The following is an 11,282-nucleotide window of genomic DNA, read 5'->3' on the forward strand; positions in this document are numbered from 1 at the left end:
TAAAAAGTTTTGCGTTTTTGACAGTAGAAACTTTTCACGCCTTTTGGAATACAGTTTGAAATTCTAATCTTCCATGCTACGGCTTATTTAATAATGAATTATCCAAATCGACAGCTATTGTTGTCACATTACTAATCTAGAAGTTCGAGCTTTCATATTCATTCTTTCTGATTTATTTAAACCATTTCTCATAACACTTATCTGTAATAGAAGGCATTAGGCACTACAAATGTTTCTCAAATCTAGAAAAGTAGAATAAAAAGTGTCGTATGTATGTGTGACTTTTAATCGTTCGGAAATTTCAAAAGGACTTCGAACACCTTTATTAAATATTCATGTTATATGTGTTTTTTTTTTCAAAGCAACTGTCACTTGAGTTGTACACGGCTTAAAAAATACAAGTCCGGCAAAATTTAAATAGCGGGAGAAGACTCACTCAATATTCAAAGGCTGATGAATATTCATCGATGAATGAAACATTGTTTATCGAAACAAAATCCTTAAATGTATTCAAGATTGATATTGGCGATACGTAACAAATGAATTCTTAAAAAGTATTAATTATTACCTACGTAAAATTCATAGTGATAAAATTTCGGTCGAAAAGCATTTTGTAACGTGAAAAAATAAAAGTAAGCGCGTCAATAAAATTTCCTCTTATAGACTAATTCCGAATATCTGTATCAAATAAACTCTCTGAATGTGTTTTCAATTCCGAGTCTCCAATTCCAATTTCAAACCAAACGAAATTTCATTATTTTCATATGTACCTAGCCCAGAATTTTATATATATTTTTTAACTATTTGTTATTCCTCTAGCGATTAATAAAGTTTTAACGAAAACATAATATTTGACCACTTTTGTGTGAGTTTTAAAAAACTGGAACAATGTAAGCACTCTATCAGAAAGGCAAATGAATTAGTAATGCTTAATAATAGATAGGCGTTCTCCCCTCGATCCATTATTTATCAACGAAGTTGTAAGTGCTAGTTGGAACTCGTTACGAGTGAATATTTACCACATAACAACGTTAAAGAGTGCTTTTATTACATTCTGTTTTATGAATAAAGAATTTTTTTACGTGTGATGTATAAAGAAGGGTTTGATGAGGTACATGTAAAGTAAATTTAAACTTTTATACCACTCAACTATTTTTTATTATTTTTATTACATAGTGTAGACCCTTCAGCCTCATTACTGTCATGAAATAATACTTTTTAATAGAAATTTGTGATGAGGAAAAAAGTGATGAACATTATATTCAACAATCATTTTTCTCGATTAATTCTATCTCATGCATTTTATTATTCAAATTGTTACAATATTGATTTACAGTCTGGGGACATCATATCATATCTACTTAAACTGTCTTTCTATAATATTCCGTACGTGGTCATAGGTTTAAAACAAATCCTCTCCTCCTCAAGAGACGTTACTATTTTATATTAAGGAAAAAAAAGTACCCTCGGAAAACCTCATTTAAAAAGTTTTCGTATAAAATGTGATATGTAACAATAAACAAAGATTTCCACCTTATTATCTTTTGAACTACTAGTGGATCAACTAATTCAGTTTGCTTTTATCAGAACCACTTTATAAAATAATTAACATCTCTTGTCTACAATTAAAAGTTGGAAAGCACTTTCCCTATCACATCCAAAAAAATAAAAATTTTGCTTTCCTTTAAAAACGTTATTTTTAGTCTAAGATCCAGCAGTAAAATCACTACGTTCATTATATTGTGAGCCAAACGTATATTTTCCATACGTTTTTGAATAGTATAAAACACTGACAACATCGCCAGTAAAATGGCCGCCAATTAATTTTAATTGAATTATTGTAAATGAATATTCTTACCTAAATTAAATGTCATCATTCATCCACATTATAACATTGTATGTAAAGAATTCTACAATCCATAGGTGCCATTGCTGGTCGATGCATAGTATTCTCAGTCGACGGCTCAAACAGTCATAGGAAAAACTATCTTTAGTTTTTTAAACTTAATGAACTTGAATAAATAAATGATATAAACTCAATGGTATGAACTACTTCTCAGCGGTATAGGCCTGAGCTGCCTGCTAAATGAAGTGGAAAGCTTAAGCCTGTCATAAGAGTCGTGTTGCTAAGTGTATCATAAAACTAAAATCTGTTTTTTCGAGTTACTTGAAATTGTAGGGATCTTGAACGATTATCAAGTTCAAGAGGTAGCCGGCTAACCATTCTCATCTGATGTTCTCATGACAGTCCTCTTGCCCATCCGAATTAGTGAGTAGGATGACCATTCCCTCCGGCGTTGATATATATAATCACCTCCATTCTATTTTACATTTCACATTCTATTTCTATTTTACAGAAAGACCAAAGACGTCGGGAAATAACATGTATACAATACAATGACAAAAAATGTATATTTACCAAAAAATAGAAGAAATCTATCAAGTACGATTCAAAACAAATATGATGCTATTTCGTATCAAATATAAAAGGTGTCAATTTGTAACTCGTTGATGAAAATCCTAACTAAACATTTAAATTTTATAGCCCCTTTAGTAAATAATATATTAAGTATTTTTATTTCTATAACAACTAAGGGGTAAAAGGGGCTCTGTAGGTTAACTAAATTGAGAAAAAAAAATATTGCAACGAATTGAAGACATTATGAAAAATATAGCCAATAAAGAAATTATTTAAAAGTCAATATCTCAACGTCACTTGTATAAACCATAAATTAAAAGCTAAGCAAAAACAAACAATGTATTCATTATCTATATTCTGTCTTGACAGTTGTCAATTTTTTTGAAATATCACTTTGACAATTCACTTTGTTGGCAAACTGTTTACGCTTAAAAATCTTTTTAGAAACATAGAGGTTATAGGTAATCACTTGAACAAATTTTCGTTTCTATGGTTTTGCTTCTTAAAAGAACATAATAGATATGGCTGGAGATCGTGACAAGCACAGGCGCAGTAGTTCAGAAAGACATCGAAGCAGAAGTCAAAGTCGAGATCGACGTAATAGTCGCGATCGTGAGAAACGGAACCGTAGTAAGGATCGGTCCCGGAAGAAGAGCAGGGAGCGTCATGGGAATAACCGGGATAGCAGAGAAAGACGCGGTAGCAAAGATAGACGAGATAGCAGAGAAAGACGAGATAGCAGAGAAAGACGAGATAGCAGAGAAAGACGAGATAGCAAAGATAGACAAGTTAGTAGAGACAGACGAGATAGCAGAGATAGACAAGTTAGTAGAGATAGACGAGATAGCAGAGATAGACGTAACAGCAGGGATAGATATAGACACAACAGTAGAGATAAGCGAAGAGGGAGCAGCGAGAGAAGTAAGAGCAGAGATCGACTGAAAGATAAACATAAGAGTCGAGATGGTGGTAGCAGAAACACAAGTAGTACCAGAAATATACATCGAGACCGAGGTCGCAGTTCATACAGAGAATTTAGTGGCGGGGGATTAGGAGGAGGTATGGTGCTTAAAAATACTCAAAAGATATTGACTCGTGTCATCTGAGCTCAGTTCTGAGACCTCACATAAACTTGTACTTATAAACAGTTTTTACTAAGTATTTTTAATGATAAAAATTAAAATACAAAAACAGATGCTTACCTAATAAGGAACTTTGTTGTAATAAGGAACTTAAAATAGGCTGTAGTTACAAAAACTAAGTAAAAATTATAATTTCATATAAGACATTAAGATTTAAATATCATGATCAATAAATGATTTTCTGTATTTTACTGATATACATATAACAGAATGTGTATGAATAATTTATTTTATAGGACTCGGTGGAGGAAGCCTTGCACCTCGTAGTCGCTTCAAGCCTCAGGAGGAAGAGTTCCTTGATGCTCGGAGAGAAGAGAGAGAAAGAATTGGAGAAATTGGAGTTTCATCGGTATGGGGCAAGTCACCCATAAGAGATGAGTATGTCAACAGACTTCAGTAGCATGTTCATGTGTTTTACCTATATAAGCTTTATATTAATGAGTTACTTTTTAGTTCAGACGAGGAACCTCCAGATTTGCCATCTCATAATGGCAAAGAGAAGAAAAAGAGTAAGAAATCAAAAGAAAAAGACACAAAACAGAAGTTAAAGAAGTTGAAGAAGAAACTCAAGAAGGCAAAAAAGGCTCGTAAGAAAGCAAAGAAGAAATCCAAGAGTTCCAGCAGCGACAGTTCTAGTAGTGAGGAGGAAGTGTGGGTGGAGAAAGGAAGTAAGGAATATAGTTGTCCTCACATAACTTATAAGTGATATGTTCTATCAGTTGTATGAATCGCTTGTATCTAATGTGTTGTACGATCACTAAACGTGCTTCAGCTTATAGTCACAAGTAATGCTACCAATGAAAACTAATTGATTAATATTTTAAAGCCCTGTACCAGTAATTATATTAATTGCGGGTCAAATATTCATTCGTGTACAAGCCAATTTGTGTAAAATTTTATTTCATTAATTAGTAAAATATTTGTAGAATCCTTTTGAAGGTCTTAAAACAGTTGCCCTTTCCTGGTATTGTAAATGACATTAATACATTTGTTATGGAATGTTGACAAGTCCAAGAGATGCAAGTTTAAATTTCAATTACATAAAATGTTATTTTCAGAAGAGGATGAAGTCGCAAACAAATCGTCGAAGACAGATGAGTTAGCATCAGAAGCGTTCGGTCCGCTACCGCGAGTGGGCCCGGCGCTGGGGCACAAAGACTTCGGACGAGCGCTGCTTCCTGGAGAAGGAGCGGCCATGGCGGCCTATGTCGCGGAGGGGAAACGAATCCCCCGGAGAGGAGAGATAGGACTCACCTCCGACGAGATCGCCTCATACGAAGCTGTGGGATACGTCATGAGCGGTAGCAGGTGGGGTTCGACTAGTACCTATCTATCTATCTATCTGTCATATACTATACTGTCACAGTGATACCGGACGGACTCGCTTAATAAAATATGTTCACCATGACTTAAATATTCATCTCATAACGTATGTCTATTCATCCGCCACCTATTCAAAGAACATAATTGTAAGCGCGATGAATGGACGGGTAAGATATATTGATAATAAAGTATACTATAATATATATATATATATGTCTGTATGTCGTGTTCTGTGCAGACATCGTCGTATGGAGGCTGTTCGTATCCGTAAGGAGAACCAGATCTACAGCGCGGACGAGAAGCGCGCGCTGGCCGCCTTCAGCAAGGAGGAGCGCTCGAGGAGGGAGGCCGCCATATTGTCACAGTTCAGAGACGTGCTCAGCGCCCGGGCCCGCGAGTGACGTCACTACCAGCACACTGATACTTGTACGATGTACCGAACACACCTGTGCGCTGACCGCGTTACGATTGTATTTTTGATGTTTCACACTTAAACCTCCGTTTGTACTGTAAAGTGGCATGTTTTATATACGAAGGCACGCACAAGGAAACGCTCCGTGTGTGGTGCGACGGCAGCGAGGTGAGGCGAGGTCACTGTCTGCTGTAGTTCTATTGATCGTTGTGTCAAAAATAATGCACTGTATATGAATGTAAGAAAAAATGTATTTGTTTTATAAACGCTAATTAACATTTTATATTAAAAATATACATTCTCAGAATCCTAATCTATGGCATATAATTTTGATAATAAACCCTAGTAGTGTCAATTCCTTGTGTCTTATTGAACATTATTTCCACGTCTCGTGTTACCATTACTACGAGTATCTATACATTAAACATAGAGAGAGCTTTACTTAAACTTTATTCAAATGATTAACATTAAAAACAACCGAATAGTGAAAATAACATCAAACCTGCGCTGTGTTCCGAGCGGGAGAGGAGTTCACAATATGTTGTGATATTATTTTCCTTAACATCTTATAAAATCTTTGTTTAATCATTATTTACATTTACAACACTACAAGTATTTGCTAAACAATAAAAAACTCTTTAATATTACAATAATTTTCAAACGAGTTCAGATTTTTTCATTATTTTTACAATATTTGTACATGTTGTATCGTTTCTCAACATCACCAAACAATACCTAAGGATATATACAAAATTATAAAGGCCTGATGTATCACATCTTGTGCTGAATCACAGCTATCATGTGTTTAATTAAACCTATATCATTGAACGAGTGCAGGGTCTGTGTGAGTAGGGGAAGTCAATAATGAAACAACGAGCGCTATGACTCATATAAAGTTACAAGTCAACTGAACAGATTTCGTTCAACAATCCTTTACATGCTTATGACATAATTTGGAGTAAGGCAGTTGTTCCTAGATGGCTAGTATGATATACAAGTTCACAGTCGCTCATTCATTGCTCTTTCTCTAGACACATTCACTTTCAGTCTTGAATATACTTAGTCCGAGTCCTCAGCGCCACACTAAACACGGACCGTTCCCCGTTTTCTCATACAATAACCTACGTCAATACTGTAATGAGCAAAGATTCAGTGATGAAAATCATCAAACGCTCCGTATGTCGCGTGACGATGCGAACTTGAACATGCTGTATATAGCCTATGGTTCATGTAAACAACCTTATCAATTGTTTACCTTCAACTTATTCTTTTATTACATCTATGAATCTATTTAATTACTGCGTTTTCTTCTATTGTACCCGTAGCGTCAGAGACTATTCATAAACTTTACCTTTAGTATTCAATGTATAATTTCTGTCCTGGTCAGTACATCCGTGATAGGGATGAGTTTCTCTGTTTTATACCTTGAACACGGTTCTATGACGGGATCGTGTCTGGATGAACGTGATCTAAGTATCTTCCTAAAATATATGGATGTAACATTATTCCGTCAACAGTCTGCGGTACTGTCGTCTGAACGCGGAGCTCGCTTCACTCACACCTAACAAGTCGAGTCATTTTACTCTCTGTTCTCATCAAAGTCCACATACAGCGGATTGTCGTATTTGGCATCAGTGCGTGTGTTCGTATTTGGCCAGTTTAGCCTTACAGTGTCGTAGCTCGGCGGCCAGGCTGGCCAGGGCGGCGTGCGCTTGTTGCAGTTGAACCCTCAGGGACGATTCCGACGCGTCCTCCATCACCGCGTCACTTTGAACCGGCGACTCGCTCAGCTCGCCGGACGGCTACAAACATGTGAACGGTAAATATCACTGACATTAGACTCGGGTTGAAAGAAAAAAAGATGTTCTGATACAGAGAACAACTAGATAGTTCTTAGTTAAATATAACTGATATATTCGGATGTACTACGCGTTTTTTTATTATTTTAACTACATACTGCCGACGTTTCGGTTACTCTGCAGCAACCGCGTTCACGGCAGACGGTAAGTGTCTGTTCAGTTGGTCTTGTTATGTATCGTCTACCGCCAACGATTTCTTAGTTTTCTTAGTTCTCAGTAAGGTTGTTTATATAGTTTCCTCTATGAATACATGTTCGTTAACCTCGATCGATATCTGTGTGTTGTTGGTGGTAGCAGCGTTAGTGGTGTTGGCGAGTAGTCGTGTGAGGTTGGCTTTGTTGAGAAGGATCTTGAGAGCTGGACGGCGGGGTGACTTGTTCTCTTTCACGCCGAGTAATTTTACTTTCTGAAATATAATGTGATGTTTAACACTGAAGCTTCATAGTTGGTACATTCTATTGACACAAATACAGATTAAACGAGCCCAACCACTGTTTAAAGTTTAAACTCTCAGTGTACCTGCAAGTCATGTGAACTGATGACCTTCTTAACAGTGTGGTCGGATCTGTTGACGGAGAGCATTTGCAAGCCTTTGACGCCCTTGATGGTGTTGAGGGTCCTCGCTCGGACCATGACCCCTTTAGCGTCGGTGATGTTTGAACTGGTCACTATGTTAGTTGTGGGCAAGCTTGACTGACTGTTGCTGGCTGTGTTGTTGCTGTTGTTGCTCGCGTCCACAGAGGCGCTGGTGGCGCTGACCATCACCGGGGCGTTGGTGCTCTCCTTCAACATCAGCTTCCCGGCATCTATCAGTCATTCATCATTGCTAAAGTCGATTATTATTGAAAACCCAATAATGATTATTCGCTTTTCGCTGTATTCTTTTATAAGTAGTCCACGGTGTGAAAGTTTACGGTTTAATCCGTGATATCGTTATAAAAGTATCCATTATACCGGACAGTACGACGGTCCGTCCGCTCCTCAGTGCGCTGAGTACAGTGGAGCCGCGGTCCCGGGGTAGGAGAGTGATGCCGTGTGCGCGGAGTAACGCCGCCCCGGACAGACCCGACGCCGGCTAGATGTGCATAATATTACATGTATAACATAATTCACATACGATGCGACCCTAAGATCACGGTCAAATAAATGTAGGAACCCTTTTTATTGATGTCTGCAATGCGTTACATTAGACTCATACCTCAGTCTTAGATTCTATTACGATAGTCTTCTCCGGAGGCTTAGCTTTGGTCTGCTGTCTGACCTCCTGTAGTCCTGGAACACGAGAATTAATAAATTTATTAGCTTTTAAAATAATTTCAATCCTAAATTAGTCTTTTGTGAGCAAGTTTAACGCGTTCTAGATCTCGGATATACTAACTTTGGATTGTTTCAAAATGTTGAATCTTTGGCGTTTCCTCAGTCACTGTGGGTCGGTCTGTAAACAGAAAGCATAATAGCAAGTGTGCATCATTTTAGACCCTTAACGTTCTTTGGTTTATGTCCGACTGTCGACTAAATATTAACATATCTGGAACAATAGTCATATTATTACAATGTCTTCGACACGGTGTCACATATCCTACATACCGTGTTCCTTGGCAGCTTGGTCGAGGACAGCCATGACGTCACTGGCCCCGGCGCGGACGGCGAGGCAGCGCGGCGTCTTCCTGAACTTGCAGCGAGCGAGCAAATCCGCGCCGCGACACACTAGCTCGCGGACCACGGCCACGTGACCTCGAGCACTCGCCCAGTGCAGCGGCGTCATGTGGAGCATGTCGCTGGAATGACGACCAAAACAACTAGTACACATTCTAGTAGAAAGACGTTAAAATTAAACTAATATTTTTCGGATTATACTAAGCGTATTTTATTATTTTTGCGAGATCGTCTCGTCTGCCCGTGATCACGGTTGCTGAAAAGTAACCGAAACGTCGAGTGTGTAGTTTTTAAAATAATAAATTACGCGCAGTATAAGCCGAAAAATATTAGTTTCATTTAAATGAATACTCGCGAAGGTCTTAGATCTCATTATAAAAAGACATTGTTACCACAGATTTAGTACCTAACACCACACAGACTCTACCCTGCCGGTGACGCTGTCAAAGCCATTAGGGCTAACAGCTACAGTCAAGTTGAACTAAAAAAACAGACTACTTGTCTATGGTATCACATTATTGTGAATAAGCTTGCACTGATACCATTTTATATTGTTAATTCTGATATGGACTTTGTAGATGTGTGATTATAAATATTACTCAAGCAAAAATATTTATATGAATCACAAACTCTACATCTCTCTTACTTTAGCATCAAACGAGAGCGATAGTCCATGGAATAATATAAAAAATATATAATTATAATGATAACATTAAATTGAACAAAGTTGATTTTCATTTCTTAGTTTAAAATTACCTTTTTCACCATAGCCACGGCTAGAAGTATCGCCGACTATTCCATTACCAATTTCTATGAATCTATAAGAATCTCAGCGTGAACAAATAATTCACCAACCGACAGTCCACCATAGCTCCATGGTCGAGCAGCAGTGCAACTACAGCGGCATGCCCAGCATGTGCGGCCAGGTGCAGCGGTGTTCGTTCAACTTTAGTCCGAGCATCCCGAGACACACCCGCCCTCAGTAATACACCGCATGTCTCCACATGGTTGTTGGCAGCAGCCAGGTGCAGCGGTGATGTACCCAGCTGTGAGACATATAGATAAATATGTTTAGTATTAATGTATATAGAGGAAATGTATAAAAGAGAGAAATATGACAAACCGACATTGACCCAAAGGCTTCACATATAGCAAAAATAATTTTAAAACACACAAGATTTAGATAATTTTAGTATTGTCACACATTTATATTTCTTTTATATGTAACACAATTTAAAATGTTCTAAGATCCTCACCCAGTCAGTGGTAAATGGTGCACCTTTGGCCATGAGATCAAGTACAGTAGCGGTATCTCCTGCTCTGGCTGCTAAGAGCAGTCTGCGACCCAGCTCCACTCCTCCGGTCTGTATTCGTCCACCGCCAACATTACTGGCAGCTGGTACTATCGTCTCTGACTGTAATAAAATAGTACATAATGCCTTCATTATCTCTAAATAAAAAGTATTTAAGAATTAATTTATTCTACCTCTTTATATGCACTATAATATAAACAGCTTTTTTGATACGGTCTGGTGAAGGATTCAAGTATATACTTAAGTCTTAAAATTTTATTAGAAGTTGTAATTAAACACTTACTGATATTATATGAGGTGAGGATAATCGAACGACTACATCTTCTTCACAGAGATCTGAAGTCATCTTGATCACCTAAGATATTATCATAGTTATTTTAACAAGCTATTTCGAAACGTCGATAGTAAGTTTGAAGTGTAATTTTAATTTTAAAAAGATGAAAATAATATTCTCTATACCATTTAATTCATACAACAATCTACATTTACATCCAAGTATACTTAGAATTAATTTATTGGTATGAGAAGAATAACAACTCTTTTTATTCATATTGTAATTTAATGACAACTTCGAACTTTCTAACTAATTTCAACTTTTTGTTATGAAAACACGCAAACAGGATAAGGATGTTGAAATCTAAGCGTTTTGATGCAATTGCGATCACTGATCTCAGACTTCCTTTTCCTGTCGTAGCGGAAGTTCTTCTATTATAGATAAATTTTCCCTTCAGATAGCAAAAATAGAGCAAATTAAACACTTACACGAGAACTTCTATTAATAAACAAACAATTACAAAGAGAACATCTTTGATGTTATTGCACTAAAATATGTAGACGTCAACTAATTTATCTGATAATTTCGAGGCTTATTTTTATACCGCGAAAAAATATGTCAAATTATTTTTAACAATTTTTTCAAAGTTTATCAATAAAATTGTGTACATCATATCACTCAAATTGTTATTTGCAATGGTTAAATAATATAAATAAAAACAAAGAATTAAGAGTTTTACTATATCAGATTTTAAGGTTATTTCTAGCAGTAAGGTTGGTACACCTGATATGATAATGTTTTGTTTGAAAATAAAACAAAAAAATGTAATGCTGTTTTAAAAATTTTAATAAAATAATTTTTATATAAAATATATTTATGTTAAC

At 36.6% G+C, this 11,282-nt stretch overlaps 2 protein-coding genes across 2 annotated transcripts; one reads left to right on the forward strand and one right to left on the reverse strand.

The window, feature by feature from the left end:
* The first annotated feature begins 2,806 nt into the window (after nt 1-2,806).
* LOC116766739 (NKAP family protein CG6066) lies at nt 2,807-5,651 on the forward strand. The gene is made up of 5 exons (XM_061521537.1): nt 2,807-3,478; nt 3,798-3,939; nt 4,015-4,229; nt 4,620-4,869; nt 5,123-5,651. The coding sequence occupies exons 1-5, from the start codon at nt 2,941-2,943 to the stop codon at nt 5,283-5,285; spliced, it is 1,308 nt and encodes a 435-aa protein (XP_061377521.1). The 5' UTR covers nt 2,807-2,940; the 3' UTR covers nt 5,286-5,651.
* LOC116766736 (GA-binding protein subunit beta-1) lies at nt 5,530-10,798 on the reverse strand. The gene is made up of 10 exons (XM_032656814.2): nt 10,408-10,798; nt 10,068-10,226; nt 9,667-9,857; nt 8,743-8,933; nt 8,534-8,590; nt 8,354-8,427; nt 8,110-8,230; nt 7,675-7,961; nt 7,418-7,561; nt 5,530-7,098 (listed from the first exon to the last, which is right to left on the reverse strand). Exons 1-10 carry the CDS (start codon nt 10,468-10,470, stop codon nt 6,928-6,930), a joined length of 1,458 nt encoding a protein of 485 aa, XP_032512705.2. The 5' UTR covers nt 10,471-10,798; the 3' UTR covers nt 5,530-6,927.
* Nucleotides 10,799-11,282: the final 484 nt, after the last annotated feature.

Source organism: Danaus plexippus, chromosome 10 (assembly GCF_018135715.1).
Source record: "Danaus plexippus chromosome 10, MEX_DaPlex, whole genome shotgun sequence".
Taxonomy (NCBI): domain Eukaryota; kingdom Metazoa; phylum Arthropoda; class Insecta; order Lepidoptera; family Nymphalidae; genus Danaus; species Danaus plexippus.